The 20,050-nt window shown below is 42.7% G+C and overlaps 1 protein-coding gene across 1 annotated transcript; it reads right to left on the reverse strand.

Moving 5' to 3' along the window:
• Nucleotides 1–1,157: 1,157 nt before the first annotated feature.
• LOC129868879 (FUN14 domain-containing protein 1A-like) lies at nucleotides 1,158–10,250 on the reverse strand. Its single transcript, XM_055943201.1, has 5 exons — nucleotides 10,143–10,250; nucleotides 6,312–6,462; nucleotides 6,113–6,188; nucleotides 2,792–2,920; nucleotides 1,158–2,574 (listed from the first exon to the last, which is right to left on the reverse strand). Exons 1-5 carry the CDS (start codon nucleotides 10,159–10,161, stop codon nucleotides 2,497–2,499), a joined length of 453 nt encoding a protein of 150 aa, XP_055799176.1. The 5' UTR covers nucleotides 10,162–10,250; the 3' UTR covers nucleotides 1,158–2,496.
• Nucleotides 10,251–20,050: the final 9,800 nt, after the last annotated feature.

Below are 20,050 nucleotides of genomic sequence, written 5' to 3' on the forward strand. Positions count from 1 at the left end.
ATCTGATTGGGTTTCATGTATTACAATAACTTAGCCCACTGTGTTTTTCTTCCAGGCAAACAAGTACATAGAGAGCAGGTGCAGTGATGTGATAAGAGCTATGCATTTGTGCTGTGAGCATGCAGGTGAGAAGTCTGCTGCTCAGGGTTTGCATATGAACAATTCTTTCTTTTATGAACAAGTCTTATAAATGTATATTCTTTCTACAGCTTATTAGCATACACCTAATATGTTCCCACTGTTGATGCTTATTATGCATTAAGGTTGAACCAAAAGATTACATGTAACATATGAAATAAGAAACAATTAAACATGTGAAATTTAATTAAACAATGTATGTTGATGCTAATATTATGTACAATATTCAATTATGTCTCTATATGATAATAGCCTAATATTTAATATGCCATAAACTGTTTTTAATAGTTTCACTAATTAACTTAATCATTATGACACACCCCTCACTAATTACACAGTATACATAACCTGGTTCAAGTATTCATGACATTACCCTGACGAAGGCACAGTGATGCCAAAACGTTGGTAAATATCCAATAAATTACTGGGAGTTTATATATGGAGTGTGCCACTCTTATTTTGATAGTTTAGGGTTTGTGAGGGAACAGAAGTCAACAGAGCCTAAAAGCCCTGCTGAATTCTGACATGATTGTGGACAATTGAAACTGTAGTATATAATGACAATGCTTCTAATGCAGGGATGGGCAACACCCGTCCTTGGGGGCCATCCCTGGCAAACACAGCTGATTAAACTAATTACATTTTTAACTGAAGATCATGATTAGTTGATTGGTGTCACAGTTGTGTTAGCTGGGGCAAATGTGTGACACCACTCAGGCCCCGAGGACTGGAGTTGCCCATCCGTGTTGTAATGTAATAGAGTTGTTTATATTGACAGTCAATTATCCTAGGAGGATGCAGTCAGTAAAATTCACAAACAAAATCTTTCTAAAAGACAATTCACTTGATTACTTCTTCCATAATGATACATTTTGCTTGTAACAAACTATAGCATTTTAACTGTGAAAAATACTATTAAAGCTTTTGACAGCACATTTGACACTTTCCTAATGCTAAGTACTTGGGCAAGGGTTGCATTGAGGAGAATAACAAACATTGGAGCAATAATTAGAGCAAACTCATTTCTACCAGTGTATTTGTCATCCCATATGTTCCATACAAAGGGCTATTGATATCATCCATGTATTACATTCATAATTGTCCATAGTCGTTTGTGAAACACGAGCCTTGTATGCTGTTAGGCAGGGGTGTATTCATTAGTCTGATTGTTGTAAAATGTTTGGTTTCTTGCAACAAAAAACATTTACACGAGGAAGCAAACAGACACTACCTGAATTTTTCCAATGAAAAAAAAACAAAAAAAACTTGTTTTCATTGCAAAACATTTTCCGTTTGGAGTACAGGTTCCGTTCCACTACATTTTACAACAGAATCCAAATAATGAATACACCCTAGCTTTTGATAATGCACACAACCTGTACTTGCACACAAATATGACACGCCTCACTCTTAAGCAGGGAATTAGAAAGCCAAATCATAAGTCCAGTCTTGCCTTCTCAGTCCTTGATCTCAAATAAATACTTCACACGCAACCTCCTGTGCTGGTAAATAAGTCAATACTATTGGGGACGGTTAATATGCACACATGATTTTCTTTGAGTTATTCTTTGAAATGTCACTGATTTTCAGGTAAGAATATAACTTCAAATACCATTCAAACTTGAGTTACTGTGGCCTCCTAGTCCTGTCATACAGTATTTACTCATACATGTACATGCTTTTAACTCAAACCCTTTGGTTTGAAGTAACATTTAAACACATAACAACCTTGTTGAACTTAACTTAGAAAATGAAGGATATTACAAAACAAATCCCACATTAGGGAAAACACGTTAAAGGGCTTTGCTCCAGTTCCAGGGTTCTCCCCAAAGAATGTAAGAGGCGCTGCGCCACTTTATGTATCATAGGCCATTTTTTCTCTCTAGATTGCAGGAAATGGCAGTTACTGGTGTAAAAAAAAAAAACTGCGTCCAAAGGGGGGCACTACACCACTCCGGGCCACCCCCCAGCCATACTCAGCAGAAACACCTTGTTTTAAAACATCCTGGGGAGAACCCTGAGTTCCATCTGAATGCATACAGATAAAACGATTGAAGTGGATCTGAACAATCTCTCAAATAAGTACCATACCAAAACAACCAATAGAAAAATTAAAGCCAATGCTCCTGCCATATGTGCACAGACCATGCATTAACTTTAACCACAGACATAGTATCTAAAAGGCTGTTTTCAAATTGACACATGCCCAAAAGCCCAAAAACCCACCAAGCCTATGAATTAGCTTGACATATGATATCAATGTAGTCTACTTACATATCTAGATAGCTGCTTAGGTTTAAGCTGTTTTCAGCCTTGTATGAGACAAAAATATTAGGTAAAGACCAAAATGAGAGGCTCTTAAGAGGCCAAGCCCAGCAGAAATCCCCCAGCAAAACCCCCTGTGAGGATAATATTCTTCTTCACAAATGTCTGCACCTGGTAAGACAAAAAAGAAAAAGCACCTTTAAATCGATGGTAAAGTTTTGCAGAGTATTGTTCTTTAACATTTATTTATTTTTTTTTTTTTACTCCAGAGTATAAAAGAGAACAAAGGTGTGGATGACTTCAAAATCATTTTAGTCCCGAGCATATTAAAACATGAATCAGAGAAGAAACATCCACCATTTTGTAGTAGACCATGATAACCCCTTACCTCATCTACTTTTGTCCTGACTTCCTTAGTGGGCTTTTCTGCATTCAACTTCAGCTGCTTCTTGGCATTGTTAACATCACGCTCCACCCTCTTCCAGTCCACTTTGATGTATCCTGTGTGATTGGCAATCTAGAAGGAAATGAATCACACCCACCAATAATGGCAATGTGACTTAGTTATCATAACCATAGAGATACAGTGCCTATATAAAGTATGCACCCCAGCAAACTTTTTTCCAATTTTGTTGCATTACAAAGTGGGATTGAAAAATGTCATTGTAATTTTTTTGTCAAAGATCTACACAAAATATGCCAAAATGTCAAAGTGAAAAGAAAATTCTACAAATGTTTACAAATTTAAAAATGAATTTGTGCCATAAGTATTCACCCCCTTTGTTTAGGCAAGCCTAAATTAGTTCAGAAGACACATTTGGCTTAACTAATCACAAAAGTTATATGGACTCTGAGAAATAATAGGGGATGCCATGACGTTTGAATGACTACCCCTTCCTCTGTCCCCCATACATACATAAATACATCTGTGAGGTCCCTCAGTCAAGTATTTCAAGCACAGATTCAACTACAAAGACCAGGGAGCTTTTCAACAGCCTCAGTGATTGTTATATCGGTTACAAAACTAAATCAAACATTTACTATATCTTTAAGCATGGTCAAGTTTATAATTATGATGTGGATGATGTATTAAATGTATGTATCTGTATCTTTCCTCCTTCAGTCTTCATCTTCTTTGAACTTTATATATGTCGGTTGAAAACCAACTTTAAGATGCATTACCATCACCGACTGGAGTGTGGACCTCAGTTCAGCGTTCAATCACCCACCTAGGTATATGCTAGAGGTCGACCGATTAAATCGGCATGGCCGATTAATTAGGGCCAATTTCAAGTTTTCATAACAATCGGTAACCGATTATGGCCGATTACATTGCACTCCACAAGGAGACTGCGTGGCAGGCTGACCACCTGTTACGCGAGTGCAGCAATGAGCCAAGGTAAGTTGCTAGCTAGCATTAAACTTATCGTATAAAAAAAAAATCAATCTTAACATAATCACTAGTTAACTACACATGCTTGATGATATTACTAGTTTAACTAGCTTGTCCAGCGACGCAAATAATCAATGCGGTGCCTGTTAATTTATCATCAAATCCCAGCCTACTTCGCCAAACGGGTGATGATTTAACAAGCTCATTCGTTGCACCATTGAACCTAACCATAAACATCAATGCCTTTCTTAAAATCAAATACACAAGTATACATTTTTAAACCTGCATATTTAGTTAAGAAATTCATGTTAGCAGGCAATATTAACTAGGGAAATTGTGTCACTTCTCTTGCGTTCTGTGCAAGCAGAGTCAGGGTATATGCAGCAGTTTGGGCCGCCTGGCTCGTTGCGAACAGTGTGAAGACCATTTCTTCCTAACAAAGACCGTTATTAATTTGCCAGAATTTTTCATAATGATGACATAACATTGAAGGTTGTGCAATGTAACAGCAATATTTAGACTTAGATATGCCAGCCGTTTGATAAAATACGGAACGGTTCCGTATTTCACTGAAATAATAAACTTTTTGTTTTCAAAATGATAGTTTCCGGATTTGACCATATTAATGACCTACGGCTTGTATTTTCTTGTGTTTATTATATTATAATTAAGTCTATGATTTGATATTTGATAGAGCAGTCTGAGCGGTGGTAGGCAGCAGCAAGCTCGTAAGCATTCATTCAAACAGCACTTTCTTGTGTTTTTCCAGCAGCTCTTAGCAATACTTGAAGCACAGTGCTGTTTATGACTTACTTCTAGCCTATCAACTCCCGAGATTAGGCTGGCAATACTATAGTGCCTATAAGAACATCCAATAGTCAAAGGTCTATGAAATACAAATGAGAGAGAAATAGTCCTATAATAACTACAACCTAAAACTTCTTAACTGGGAATATTGAAGACTCATGTTAAAAGGTACCACCAGCTTTCATATGTTCTCATGTTCTGAGCAAGGAACATAAACGTTAGCTTTTTTTTTTTACATGGCACTTTTACTTTCTTCTCCAACCCTGTTTTTGCATTATTTAAACCAAAATTGAACATGTTTCCATTATTTATTCGAGACTAAATTGATCTTATTTATGTATTATATTAAGTTAAAATAAAAGTGTTCATTCAGTATTGTTGTAATTATTATTATTACAAATATGTATAAAAATCGTCTGATTAAATCGGTATCGGCTGTGTTGGTCCTCCAATAATCAGTAAAAAAAAAATGTTGAAACGTTGAAAAATCATAATTGGTTGAACTCTAGTATATGCTCCTGAAAACCAATGAGGAGATTGGAGAAGCGGGACTTGCAGCGCTTCAAGCATCAAAAATAGAACCAAGTTCTATTTTAGTGCCTGGCTACGCAGACGCTCGTTGACGTGCGCAAGAAGTTTGGATGAAATTATCGACATGTGTAGATTTATTTTGCTATGCTCACGCACGCAAAGCTCTCACAAGCAAAATCATTCTAAAAGACAATTCACTTGATTACTTCTCCCAAAATGATACAAGCCTCACTGCTTCTTGACACACTGCTCGCTTAACCCAGAAGCCAGCCGCACCAATGTGTCGGAGCAAACACTGTACAGCTGGTGACCGAAGGGTGCTTGCAGGCAACCAAATGGTGCTTGCAGGCGCCCGGCCGACACGAGGAGTCACTAGAGCACGATGGGACAAGGAAATCCCAGCCGGTCAAACCCTCCCCTAACCCGGACGACGCTGGGCCAATTGTGCGCCACCTCATGGGTCTCCCAGTCATGGCCGGCTGTGACACAGCCTGGGATCGAACCAGGTCCACTGCGATGCAGTGCTTTAGAACGCTGCGGCACTCAGGAGGCCAGAGAATCGTCTTTGAGACCTGTGTGTGTGTTTGACAGCAGCTGATAAACAGCTAAGGGGACGCGCTGTACCAACATTAAGGAATGGCAGGAATCAACGCAACGGCGCATTAGATGTTGCATTCTCAGTAGGATGAGCCTAGTGTGCAAATATTTGCTACTTACTCCTTTTTATTTTTCTAAACAGTACATTCTAAATCGTTTGTAGTATGATTAGTACACAGTATGTAGTTTAAGTAAGTAGTAGGCAAGCCAGATTTCGGACACGGCCATAGTCTATGGTCATAACACACCTCCATGTGTCCTCATGAAACATGAGTGTCAGAATCTGTGTTAAATATGGCTCAATAAATTGGTCAGGTGTCATTTAGAACTAAGGATTATCAACACAAGAAAATAAATTGACGTAAAGAAGTCCAGCCCTACCTGAAGAAAAAAGAAGCCTCCACCCACTGCCGAAGCGGCCAGCTTCCCAACTTTCTGGAACAAATACCCTGCACACCTAAGAGGAAACACAGCAGTCAAACAGAGAACAGCCAAGTAATTTAACTGGTTAAATTGTACCACCAGATTCACATGGCTTAGTTCTATTTAATATTAACACATTCAGGACTGATCGACTCACCAGCCAGACACTCCACCAATGGCAAGCTGGGTGGCAACATTATACTTCTCTGCTACGGGCCCAGAGTTTTCGCCAAATATTTTGTTCCACCATCTCTGTTTCTTGGCATACTCTACTACGTCCATGACTTCAAAGGTCTCCTCCCTCTTATCTAGAAGAACAAGTCATAATTAAAAATGTGTCATACGCTTAATCGTCCTTGGCTCACATGACCTTGCAAGACATTGAAATGCATGTTGGATGGCCTCAACAGTAGAAATAATGTGTGCATTGTGTATCTTACACCACGTTGGATGCCAGACAGTTAAGTTAGGGTTTTTTTAGGGGGTAGATCTGCATAATTTCCAATCCCCACATATACTTCCAGCTTATACATACATTTTACAGACATTATATATTAGTTATCTTTTGTTATTTTTAGTCCCACCATCCAGTTTTGATTTCCATTTGCTATATACATTTTCAACTGTGCTATTTCACCAAAGTTCTGAACCTTTCTATTGTCAGTCTACAGATGGCAAATTAAAGATGCAAATGTTTGCTAAGAGTATTATATTATTGTTCGATTGACTGACTTTTCAAATCACCCAGCAGTGCTATTTACAGAGTTAGCTCCAAGTAAATGTTGCAATTCTTCAAAAACAAGCTACATATGAGAAGTACCTAAACAAGTGATCTAATGATTCTGTCTAGTTGCAGCAAAATCTGCTGAGCTGGGATGGCTGTATCCCTCATATATATCTCATTCTATTGGTTGCAAGAATTTTGTATAATAATTTTAAATGAAAAACTAAGTTTTGAATCCAGCATTGTTTTGTGTATCGAAAATCTCTTCCCATTAAGTCGGGGTTTCCCAAACTCAGTCCTTGGGACCCCAAAGGGGGCACCTTTTGGTTTTTGAGCTAGCACTACACGGCTGATTCAAATGATCAACTACTAGTCAAGCTTTGATCATTTGAAGCCCAAAAAAAACATGCACCTCCTGGGGTCTAGAGGACCAAGAATGGGAAAAGCTGCATTAAGTACAAGCCTAAAATAGACCAGCCCAAAGACTTCTAATGGGTATCGATTTCTCATTCAGTCAAACAGACTTGTGATTAGCTCAGTAGTCAAGAGCTTTGTCTGGGTCAAAAACAAACACACTGGCCTGGCAGACACCAAATCTTTGACATATCCTGCAAAACATAGTGAAACCCTTTCATTCAGTTTTATGGAATTGTCCTGTTAATACTTTCAAATACCGTAGTATCCTTTTCCCCCCGCCTTGGCATTATCAGTGATACTAGAAGATTCTACAAATACACTGAACAAAAAATATAAAATGCAACATGTAAAGTGTTGGTCCCATGTTTCATGAGATGAAATAAAAGATCCACAAGCTGTTCCATATGCACAAAAAGCTTATTTCTCTCAAATGTTGTGCACAAAATGTGTTTACATCCCTGTTGGTGAGCATTTCTCCTTTGCCCAGATAATCCATCCTCCTGACAGGTGTGGCATGTCAAGAAGCTGATTAAACATGATTACCTTGTGCTGGGGACAATAAAAGGGCACTAAAATGTGCAGTTGTAGTCAGAACATCACAGATGTCTCAAGTTTTGATGGAGCGTGCAATTGGCATGCTGACAGCAGGAATGTCCACCAGAGCTGCTGCCAGAGAATTTAACATTCATTTCTATACCATAAGCCACCTCCAACATCATTTTAGAAAATTTAGCAGTACATCCAACCAGCCTCACAACTGCGGACCACTTGCAACCACACCAGCCCAGGGCCTCCACATCAGGCTTCTTCACCTACGGGATGGTCTGAGACCAGCCACCCGGACAGCTGATGAAACTGGGTTTGCACAACCGAAGAATTTCTGCACAAACCATCTCAGGGAAGCACATCTGCGTGCTCGTCATCCTCACCAGGGTCTTGACCTGACTGCAGTTTGGCATCGTAACCGACTTCAGTGGGCAAATTCTCACCTTCGATGGCCGCTATCATGCTGGAGAAGTGTGCTCTTCACAAATGAATCCCGGTTTCAACTGTACCGGGCAGATGGCAGATGTGTGGGTGAGTGGTTTGCTGATGTCAACATTGTGAACAGAGTGCCCAATGGTAGCAGTGGGGTCATGGTATTGGCAGGCATAAGCTACTGACAACGAACACAAATTGCATTTTAAACCAATGGCAATTTGAATGCAGATACCCTGACGAGATCCTGAGGCCCATTCATCCGCCGCCATCACCTCATGTTTCAGCATCATAATGCACAACCCCATGTCGCAAGGATCTGTACACAATTCCTGGAAGCTGGAAATGTCAGGTTTTCATGGCCTGCATACTCAAGACATGTCACCCATGGAGCATGTATGAGATGCTCTGGATAGACGCGTACCACAGGGTATTTGTAAGAAATTGTAAGAGACTGGAAACTAGTAATAACAACATTTCAACATAAGCCATCTTTTATACAAAATACACATACTCCTCATTTCTCTTGGACATATGCTGGACTCATTAAGACACTAACCACAGACACACACAACTCCCCTCCCCCATGACAACCACAGACACACACAACTCAAGGTTGGAGCACAAAACAAAGAACTATCTCAGGAACCAATGGAACGTTGACACCAGGCCTGATCAGGACTACCCAAGACCCAGATCGACCAATCGGAAGGCCAGAATACTAGATCTACCTACTTCATTCAATGCATATAAAAGCTGTACAACTGTTTAGACTGCCTCTTTTCCTGACGATTCCATACGAATCAGACAGAAAGAGCCGTGCTGCACGCTTTGCCTAATATTTTTACACTTGAATAAACCTGCCTTATTATACAATTATCCACCTCGTCCTTTGTCTCCACTTGTTCTCCTGTCTCCAGTAAACGTTTTATCAACATGTTCCAGTTCCCCCCAATATCTAGCAACTTCGCACAGCAATTGAAGGGGAGTGGGACAACATTCCACAGGTCACAATTAACAGCCTGATCATCTCTAAGCGAAGGAGATGTCACCCTGCATGAGGCAAATTGTGGTCACATCAGATACTGACTGGTTTTCTGATGCACGCCCCTACTTAAAAATAAAAAAAAGGTATCTGTGACCAATATTTGCATATCTGTATTCCCAGTAATATGAAATCCATAGATCAGGGCCTATTTTATTTATTTCAATTTACTGATTTCTTATTAACTGTAACTCAGTCAAATCTTTTAAATTGTTGCATGTTGCGTTAATATTTTGGTTCAGTGTAAAACAAGTAGGCGGGGTCCTATAACATGGCCTTCCTTCACACTAGCCCCCCATAAGACCTCCGCAGTTGTCAGTAAACAGTCAGAAATACTGTCATGTCATAACAGCTAAGGAGTAATACATTTTCAAAGTGATTGAACTAGCCCAATGTGTGTCGTAGTTTGTAAAATGTTGTAGCTAGCTATTTCAGTAGTTAGCCTACCAAAGCTAGCTACCAACCAACACACCCAGGGCACTGGAAGCTAGCTAGCAACATGGAGTTAGTAAGCATCCCATTAGACAAAATACGTACCACTCCCACCCTGAATAGCAGGCGTGGGGACTAGCAAACAAAGGACGCTGGTCCGCAATTCGACTGAGCGCTACCGTTTGCTAGCTAACTGCGATTGTTAGCATAAAACGTTACACATTCTACCTTAACTAGCTAACCTTCCGAAGGACAACCGTGTTCATGTGCATTAACGTAACTGCGTTTGTTTGATGGTATTTGACGTCTACTCAGATTAAAGACTATATTTTGTGATATAGGTAGCAAGGGAAATATTTTTTAAATATTTATATTGCTAACTTGTTTCTCACCTTTATTCTTCTCGGCCATTTTTCTCAATTCATTTGGTGTTAACCCAGCCCACCCGAAATGTCACGTGTTACATCACAAAATTGGCCCAGTACCATTTCGATGTATAGGGCCTTTACACACATCCTACCTTTCTGGTGTTCATTAGACCATAGCTCAATTGAGGATTTCCCAAACTCGGTCGTGGGCCCCTGGGTGTACGTTTTGTTTTTGCCCTAGCACTACACATATTGACTCTCTTCTCACGCTCACATGCCACACCTCTTATATCTTAAATCTCATGCATTGGAAAGTACTAATTATATTTTTCTAATCAGTCCATTGTATATAGTGTGTTAACTTTTCAAATGTGCTCCAAATCGTTTTGAAATCGGAGCAACTGAGACCGCAATTTAACATCACGCACGGAATCTCTATCATTGTCCTATCTTGCGGTCTAGCAATGTAAGGATTTGCATTTTAAAGTAACGCCCCTCAAGATTAGAGTGTAGCTGAATGGAGAGCGAGAAGGTTCTCTGCTGAGTTTATAAAACAGTCAAAGGAGCAGCACGGTAGCGCAGTTTTAGCAGGGAAGTTTGGCAGGGTGACCTGTGGTCTCTACCTTCTTGATCTTTGTGCTGTTGACTGTGCCCAATAATGTTTGTACCATGTTTTGTGTTGCTACCATGTTGTTGTTATGTTGTGTTGCTGCGATGCTGTGTTGTCATGTGTTGCTGCCTTGCAATGTTGTTGTCTTAGGTCTCTCTTTATGTAGTGTTGTGTTGTCTCTCTTGTTGTGATGTGTGTTTTGTCCTATATTTATACTGTATTTTTTTTATCCCAGGCCCGGTCTCCGCAGGAGGCCTTTTGCCTTTTAGTAGACCATCATTGTAAATAAGAATTTGTTCTTAACTGACTTGCCTAGTTAAATAAAGGTTAAATATTTTTGTATTTTTTTTAATTGCATATTTATAATCAAACTTATTTTCATAGTTACAAATCAGGTCACCCTGCCAAACTTCCCTGCTTACATAAAGAGAGACCTAAGACAACAACATTGCAAGGCAGCAACACATGACAACACAGCATTGCAGCAACACAACATAACAACAACATGGTAGCAACACAAAACATGGTACAAACATTATTGGGCACAGTCAACAGCACAAAGATCAAGAAGGTAGAGACAACAATACATCACACAAAGCAGCCACAACCGTCATTAAGAGTGTCCATGATTGAGTCTTTGAATGAAGAGATTGAGATAAAACTGTCCAGTTTGAGTGTTTGTTGCAGCTCGTTCCAGTCGCTAGCTGCAGCGAACTGAAAAGAGGAGCGACCCAGGGATGTGTGTGCTTTGGGGACCTTTAACAGAATGTGACGGTAGAACGGGTGGAGGATGAGGGCTGCAGTATATATCTCAGATAGGGGGGAGTGAGACCTAAGCATCAACCAGTGGGTCTTGCGACGGGTATACAGAGATGACCAGTTTACAGAGGAGTATAGAGTGCAGTGATGTGTCCTATAAGGCGCATCGGTGGAAAATCTGACGGCCGAATGGTAAAGAACATCTAGAGAGCACCCTTACCTGCCGATCTATAAATTATGTCTCCGTAATCTAGCAAGGGTAGGATGGTCATCTGAATCAGGGTTAGTTTGGCAGCTGGGGTGAAAGAGGAAACGGTAGAGGAAACCAAGTCTAGATTTAACTTTAGCATGCAGCTTTGATATGTGCTGAGAGAAAGACAGTGTACTGTCTAGCCACACTCCCAATTACTTATATGAGGTGACTACCTCAAGCTCTAAACCACATATGTCAGAGTCAAGGCCCGCGGGCCACATCCGGCCCGCGAGAAGGTTTTTTACGGCCCCTGGGATGATCTTGATTTATTATTAGAACCGGCCCGCAGACCGCAGCAAGCCGGCAGCCCGCAGATCTTTTACACGCACCAATACTACATTTCCCACAATGCAACGGTGACGCACCGAGCAGTAGGCTGCTTCATTTCAATATTTATTGGCACAGCAGTCGTCAGCATCACAGTAAAATTAACTTTCAGATACCCATCAAAAATGGCAAAACGGAAGGTGGACACTGTCACGATCGTGTGGTGGATTGACGGACCAAAATGCAGCTTTTGGAAAATAAGCCATCTTCTTTTATTAAACAAACACGAAGATGAACACGACACAAAAACACTTTACAAACTAACAAAACGACCGTGAAGCTACAAACGTTGTGCACAAACATACAGGCTACTAACGTTCTTACATAGACAATTACCCACAACCAATGAGAGCCTATGGCTACCCTAAATAAGGCTCCCAATCAGAGACAACCGAAATCAGCTGTCTCTAATTGGGAACTCATTCGGGCAACCATAGACTCTCCTAGAATACTAACCACCATAGACAATACTAGACATCTACACTCAACACAAAACCATACACTACAACCATTAACCCCTTTACCAAATAAACACCCAAAACAACAAAACATAAACATTACCCATGTCACACCCTGACCTAACTACAATAATAAAGAAAACCAATAATACTAAGGCCAGGGTGTGACATAACCCCCCCCTTGAGGCGCGAACTCCGGGCGCACCATACACAGTCTAGGGGAGAGTCTGGGTGGGCTTCCTTCCACGGTGGCGGCTCCGGCTCTGGTCGCGGTCCCCTCGTCACCACAGTACCTAACCACCTCCTAGGCTTTCTCCAAACGACCCCCCTCCACATTAACCCCATTGCATTCAGGGGCAGTTCCAGACTAAGGGGCAGTACCAGGGTAAGAGGCAGTACCAGGGTCAGGGGCAGTACCAGGGTCAGGGGCAGTACTAGGGTCAGGGACAGTACCAGGGTAAGGGGCAGCACCAGGGTAAGGGGCAGCACCAGGGTAAGGGGCAGCACCAGGGGAAGGGGCAGCACCAGGGGAAGGGGCAGCACCAGGGGAAGGGGCAGCTCCGGACTGAGGAATGGCAGCTCCGGACTGAGGGACTGCAGCTCCGGACTGAGGGACTGCAGCTCCGGACTGAGGGACAGCCCATGGCTGGCTGACAGATCTGGCTGCTCATGGCTGGCTAACTGATCTGGCTGCTCATGGCTGGCTGACGGATCTGGCTGCTCATGGCTGGCTGACGGATCTGGCTGCTCATGGCTGGCTGACGGATCTGGCTGCTCATGGCTAGCTGACGGATCTGGCTGCTCATGGCTAGCTGACGGATCTGGCTGCTCATGGCTAGCTGACGGATCTGGCTGCTCATGGCTAGCTGACGGATCTGGCTGCTCATGGCTAGCTGACGGATCTGGCTGCTCATGGCTAGCTGACGGATCTGGCTGCTCATGGCTAGCTGACGGATCTGGCTGCTCATGGCTGGCTGACGGATCTGGCTGCTCATGGCTGGCTGACGGATCTGGCTGCTCATGGCTGGCTGACTGATCTGGCTGCTCCTGTCTGGTTGGCGGCTCTGGCAGATCCTGTCTGGTTGGCGGCTCTGGCAGATCCTGTCTGGTTGGCGGCTCTGGCAGATCCTGTCTGACGGACGGCTCTAGCGGCTCCTGTCTGGCTGGCGGCTCTAGCGGCTCCTGTCTGGCGGACGGCTCAGTGGGCTCATGGCAGACGGGCGGCTTTGCAGGCTCATTGCAGACGGATGGCTCAGATGGCGCTGGGGAGACGGATGGCTCAGATGGCGCTGGGGAGACGGATGGCTCAGATGGCGCTGGGGAGACGAGCAGTTCAGTCAATGCTGTGCAGACGGCAGACTCCTGCCGGCTGAGGCGCACTGTAGGCCTAGTGCGTGGGGCCGGAACTGGTGGCACCGGACTGGGGACACGCATCTCAGGGCTAGTGCGGGGAGCAGGAACAGGGCATACTGGACCCTGGGAGCGCACATTAGGCCTAGTGCGTGGGGCCGGAACTGGTGGTACCGGGCTGGGGACACGCATCTCAGGGCTAGTGCGGGGAGCAGGAACAGGGCATACTGGACCCTGGGGACGCACATTAAGCCTAGTGCGTGGGGCCGGAACTGGTGGTACCGGACTGGGGACACGCATCTCAGGGCTAATGCGGGGAGCAGCAACAGGGCACACTGGACTCTCAAGGCGTACTATAGGCCTTTTGCGTGGTACCGGTACTGGTGGTACCGGGCTGAGGACCCGCAGATCAGGGCGAGTACGGGGAGAAGGAACAGTGCGTACAGGACTCTGGAAACACACAGAGGGCTTGGTGCGTGGTGTAGGCACTGGTGGTAATGTGCTGGAGACACGCACCACAGGGCTAGTACGTGGAGGAACAACAGGGCTCTGGAAACACCCAGGAAGCTTGATGCGTGGTGTAGGCACTGGTGGTAATGGGCTGGAAACACGCACCTCAAAGCTAGTACGGGGAGCAGGAACAGTGCGTAAAGGGCTCTGGGGACGCACCTTAGACCTAGTGCTTGGTGCCGGAACTAATGGTACAGGGCTGGGGACATGCATCTCAGGATGAGTGCACAAAGTAGAAACAGGACACACTGGGTTGTGAAGGTGTACTGGAGACCTGGTGTGTATAGCCGGCATCAAATCTTCCGGAACTTTAACACGAGTTTCAGGCTGAGTACGAGGAACTGACACAGGTGGCATCGGACAGCTAACACGCTCCTCAGGGAAAATGCCATGCATACTCTGCCAAATCAACAGCTCTCTCTCTTCACTCTCCTCCAATTTCGTCAACAACTCTTCGAATGTCTCATAATCTCCCCTTCGTTCACTCTCCTCCAATCTGTCCAATAATTCCTCGACACACTCAGACTCACCCCTCAACTTCGCCGACTGCTCCAAGTGCCCCCCTCCAAAAAAAATGTTGTGCTGTCTCTTGGGCTTCCTCCCGTGTCGCCTTGCTGCCTCTATCCCTGCCTTGGGGCAGTGATATTCCCCTGGCTGTGACCAGGGTCCTCTCCCGTCTAGAATTTCCTCCCAACTCCAGAAATCCTTTGGTGGTAGGTCCTGTTGCCGCCTTCCATGCCGCTTGGTCCTATGGTGGGTAATTCTGTCACGATCGTGTGGTGGATTGACGGACCAAAATGCAGCTTTTGGAAAATAAGCCATCTTCTTTTATTAAACAAACACGAAGATGAACACGACACAAAAACACTTTACAAACTAACAAAATAACAAAACGACCGTGAAGCTACAAACGTTGTGCACAAACATACAGGCTACTAACGTTCTTACATAGACAATTACCCACAACCAATGAGAGCCTATGGCTACCCTAAATAAGGCTCCCAATCAGAGACAACCGAAATCAGCTGTCTCTAATTGGGAACTCATTCGGGCAACCATAGACTCTCCTAGAATACTAACCACCATAGACAATACTAGACATCTACACTCAACACAAAACCATACACTACAACCATTAACCCCTTTACCAAATAAACACCCAAAACAACAAAACATAAACATTACCCATGTCACACCCTGACCTAACTACAATAATAAAGAAAACCAATAATACTAAGGCCAGGGTGTGACAGACACTGAGAACCGGGGGTTTCAAACAAGGTGGGAGTCGGAGTATATGTTCACGGAGGTAGCTGGAAAACCTGTGTGTCTTCTGTGTGGAGAAAGTGTGGCGGTACTGAAAGAGTATAATCTGAGACGACATTATGAAACGAAACACGCGGAATATGGACATGGAACAAAGGCTACAAAAGGCAGAGGAATTAAAACGAGGCCTCAAATCTCGACAGGCTCTGTTCAAAAAAGCCAAATCACAAGGCCAGGCTGCTGTCAAGGCCAGTTTTATTTTGGCAGAAGAGATCGCTAAATCAGCCCGGCCATTTACGGAGGGGACTTCATCAAAAACTGCATGATTAAAGTTTGTGACGAAGTTTGCCCAGAAAAAAGGCAACTCTTTTTAAATGTGAGTCTGAGCAGAAACACCATTGCCGAGAGAGTAGACCAGTTGTCCATCAATCTAAAAGAGCAGCTTGTGAAAAAGGGAAAAGATTTCATTGCATATTCCTTGGCTGTGGATGAGAGCACCGACATTTCTGACATTGCCCAGTTGTCAATTTTCATCCGCGGAGTGGACTCCAGCCTAAGCGTGACAGAGGAGTTTTTGGCTTTACGTCCTATGCATGGCACAACTACGGGGCATGATTTGTATGAAGAGGTGTCAAGATGTGTAAATGAGATGGAGCTGCCTTGGGAAAAACTCGTGGGTTTGACAACCGACGGAGCACCTGCGATGTGTGGACACAGGAGCGGACTGGTGGCGAAGATACGGGAAAAGATGCAAGAGGAAAACGCGACAGGTGAGCTGACAGCTTATCATTGTATCATACACCAGGAAGCGTTGTGCGGTAAAGCCTTGAAAATGGAGCATGTAATGAGCATCATCACGCGCACAGTTAACTTTATCAGAGCCAAAGGTTTGAATCACCGCCAGTTCAAGGCATTTCTGACGGAGTTAGAAACGGAGCATGGTGATTTGCCTTATCACACAGAGGTGCGATGGCTAAGCCAGGGAAAGGTGCTTCAAAGATGTTTCGAGCTTCGTGAGGAGATTTGTCTGTTCTTGGACAGCAAAGGGAAAGACACAACACAACTCCGAGACGAAATGTTTCTGTGTGAAATGGCTTTTCTGTGTGACATTACGAGTCATCTGAATGCAATGAACTTGCAGCTGCAGGGTCGGGATCATGTCATCTCTGATATGTACAGTACAGTGAAGGCATTTAAAACCAAACTGACTCTGTGGGAGACGCAGATGCGGAAAGAAAATTTGAGCCACTTTCCCAGCTGCCAGACCATGAAAGAGAAGCTCTCTACCAGTGCGTTCCCGAGCGCACAGTTGGCTGATAAAATAGGTATGCTTGCCGCTGACTTTCGACGCCGATTTGCTGACTTTGAAGCACAAAAAAGCAGGTTGGAACTGCTCGGTAACCCATTTGCTGTTGACGTGGAAAGCTCACCACCAAACCTCCAAATGGAGTTGATTGACCTCCAATGCAATGATGCACTGAGGGCAAAATATGCGGCAGTGGGTGCTGCGGAGTTCGCCCGTTTCCTCCCCGACACAATGCCCCAGCTGCGCATCCAGGCTGCTCAAACGTTGTCTATGTTTGGCAGCACATACCTGTGTGAACAACTGTTTTCTTTGATGAACCTGAACAAAACATCACACAGAAGTCGACTTACTGCTGAACACCTCCACTCAATTCTGAGGATTTCCTCAGCTCAGAGCCTTACCCCGAACATTGATGAACTTGTGGAAAAGATGGGACACCACCAAGTATCACCCTCAACCTCAAACAAGTGAACATTACTGTGCAATCACATATTTAGAGTTTTTACTCAGTTCAAGTTTAAAAGTTAAAGTTTAATATTTGTTTTCACTGCATGTTACTTCTCCTTAAACAAAGTGTTGTTTTTGATTAATAGATTTTTGCACTTTATTTTATTGTATTTCAATCCAATTATATTTTAAAAATATTTCAGTTGAGTGGATGATAGAAAATTGCTATTATTGTTTTTTTCTTTGAAGTAAATTTAGCCCACTTTTGCTAAAATAGAAAATATAGGCTACTGATGGTGCCTTGAATACCGGTTTCTTTCATTTAATGTTCATGTTATGGGGATTTTTATATAAAGGAAATTTGTCTTTTGTGTCTGTTGAAAATTAAAGATTACTGACAGAGCCATAAGAAAATATTGCTTTATTTATCTGATCATATTGGAATATATTTGTTAGGTTTTCAGTAGGTTCAATTAGGTTCACTAGACTATATGCGTCATTTAAAAAATTTTCAATGAACATTCGAACAGTCCGGCCCTCGGCTTGTAGCAAAATTTTTTATTTGGCCCTCCGTCCATTTGACTTTGACACCCCTGCTCTAAACCATCAGAGGTAGTAATATCACCTGTGGGAAGAGGGGCATTCTTCTTACCAAACCACATGACCTTTGTTTTGGAGGCGTTCAGAGCAAGGTTAAGGGTAGAGAATGCTTGTTGGACACTAAAAAAGCTTTGTTGTAGAGCCTTTAACACAATCCGGGGAGGGTCCAGCTGAGTATAAGACTGTGTCATCTGCATATAAATGGATGAGAGAGCTTCCTACTGCCTGAGCTATGTTGTTGATGTAAATTGAGAAGAGCTTGGGGCCAAGGATTGAGCCTTGGGGACAGGCAGTGGCTGAGACAGCAGATTTTCTGACTTTATACACTGCACTCTTTGAGAGAGGTAGTTAGCAAACCAGGCCAAAGACCTCGAAGAGGCACCAATACTCCTTAGCCGGCCCACAAGAATGGAATGGTCTACTGTATCAAAGCTTTGGCAAAGTCAATAAAAATAGCAGCACAATCTTACTTAGAATCAAGGGCAATGGTGACATCATTAAGGACCTTTAAGGTTGCATTTGGTTAATTGTAGGGGAAGATTTATGTAATCTTGTCTTCAGGAGATTTTATTATCAATGTACTTTATTTAGTCTGATCAGTTGAACAATACTCATTCTTAACAATGGGCTAAAATAAAGGGTAGTTAGTGTGCTTGTCAGCAAGAACACTACTGTTATTCCCCACACTAACAGTATTTTATTATCCCTCTTCTTCCCAATTTTGTCAGTGTTATCATAGATTTGGAATCTGATATTTGAAAATGAATTATTTGAGGCTATGTATTTTTGCTGCCATTCATAGACAGTTTTGAATAATTCCTACAAATAAGCATTGGATATTAAATGCTCCAGGCCTAGAATATAATTTTTGACATTTTAGCTCTGTGCACATGCTAGGCAGAGATGGTAGAGTGACTCACAACGCATCATATTTTTTCTATGTAGAGTAAGATGATGGCAAGGATCTTCAACTAGTAGGCATAAACCACTAGAATATTGATTAGATTGAGTGATAGAAAGTTGAGTGATTTTTTGGGGGGAGAAATGTATTGTTATTACAAGAGCATTTTCAAATACCCATCACTTGGGAAATAGCTCAGGGGTGGCCAACCCTCCTGGAGAGCCAGCATGATTTTCTTCCAGGCCTATTTTAAAAAGATAGTTCACCAAAATTACAAAGGACAAAATGTTTGTGTCCTTACCTTGAAAGCAGTCTATGGACAAGAAGACTGCAATCTATAATTGGTTAACCACTGCCATCAACCATTAATATGAGTATTTCCTGTGCAGAGCATTCCCACTGACCTTCCCACTGTTTCTCCCATTTGCCTGTCTCCTATCTAATTTCATTACTGTCTGAGTTAAGTGTCAAACCACCTAAAAAATATTTTTCCAAAATATTAGTATACCTTAAATTGAATTCCCCCAAAATCCCAAAGTAACAAAGTTGTGGACTTTTGAGTGTTCATTTAATGTTCAAAGAATTCTGAATACACCTGACACTTTTTTTCCATCCTGGTCATAGGCCTAAGCCATGTCAAAATACATAGAATTCCAGGAAATTAGCTTTAAAACACTGCAACTTTTTTATTTTATTTCACCTTTATTTAACCAGGTAGGCTAGTTGAGAACAAGTTCTCATTTGCAACTGCGACCTGGCCAAGATAAAGCATAGCAGTGTGAACAGACAACAACACAGAGTTACACATGGAGTAAACAATAAACAAGTCAATAACATGGTAGAAAAAAGAGAATCTATATACAATGTGTGCAAAAGGCATGAGGTAGGCAATAAATCGAGTAATTACAATTTAGCAGTATGGGGGGTGAGGTAGGTAAATTGGGTGGGTAGTTTACAGATGGACTATGTACAGCTGCAGCGATCGGTTAGCTGCTCGGATAGCAGATTTTTAAAGTTGTTGAGGGAGATAAAAGTCTCCAACTTCAGAGATTTTTGCAATTCGTTCCAGTCGCAGGCAGCAGAGAACTGGAAGGAAAGGCATCCAAATGAGGTTTTGGCTTTAGGGATGATCAGTGAGATACACC

Source organism: Salvelinus fontinalis, chromosome 13, assembly GCF_029448725.1.
Source record: "Salvelinus fontinalis isolate EN_2023a chromosome 13, ASM2944872v1, whole genome shotgun sequence".
NCBI lineage: Eukaryota > Metazoa > Chordata > Actinopteri > Salmoniformes > Salmonidae > Salvelinus > Salvelinus fontinalis.

What these genes read in the sequence shown, in the direction of transcription:
- LOC129868879 (XM_055943201.1), bottom strand. An exon ending in ATTGGTGGAGTGTCTGGCTG is followed by an intron (nt 6,189 to 6,311) that starts GTGAGTCGATCA and finishes GTTTCCTCTTAG; the next exon opens with GTGTGCAGGGTATTTGTTCC. An exon ending in TCAGGACAAAAGTAGATGAG is followed by an intron (nt 2,575 to 2,791) that starts GTAAGGGGTTAT and finishes TTGTCTTACCAG; the next exon opens with GTGCAGACATTTGTGAAGAA.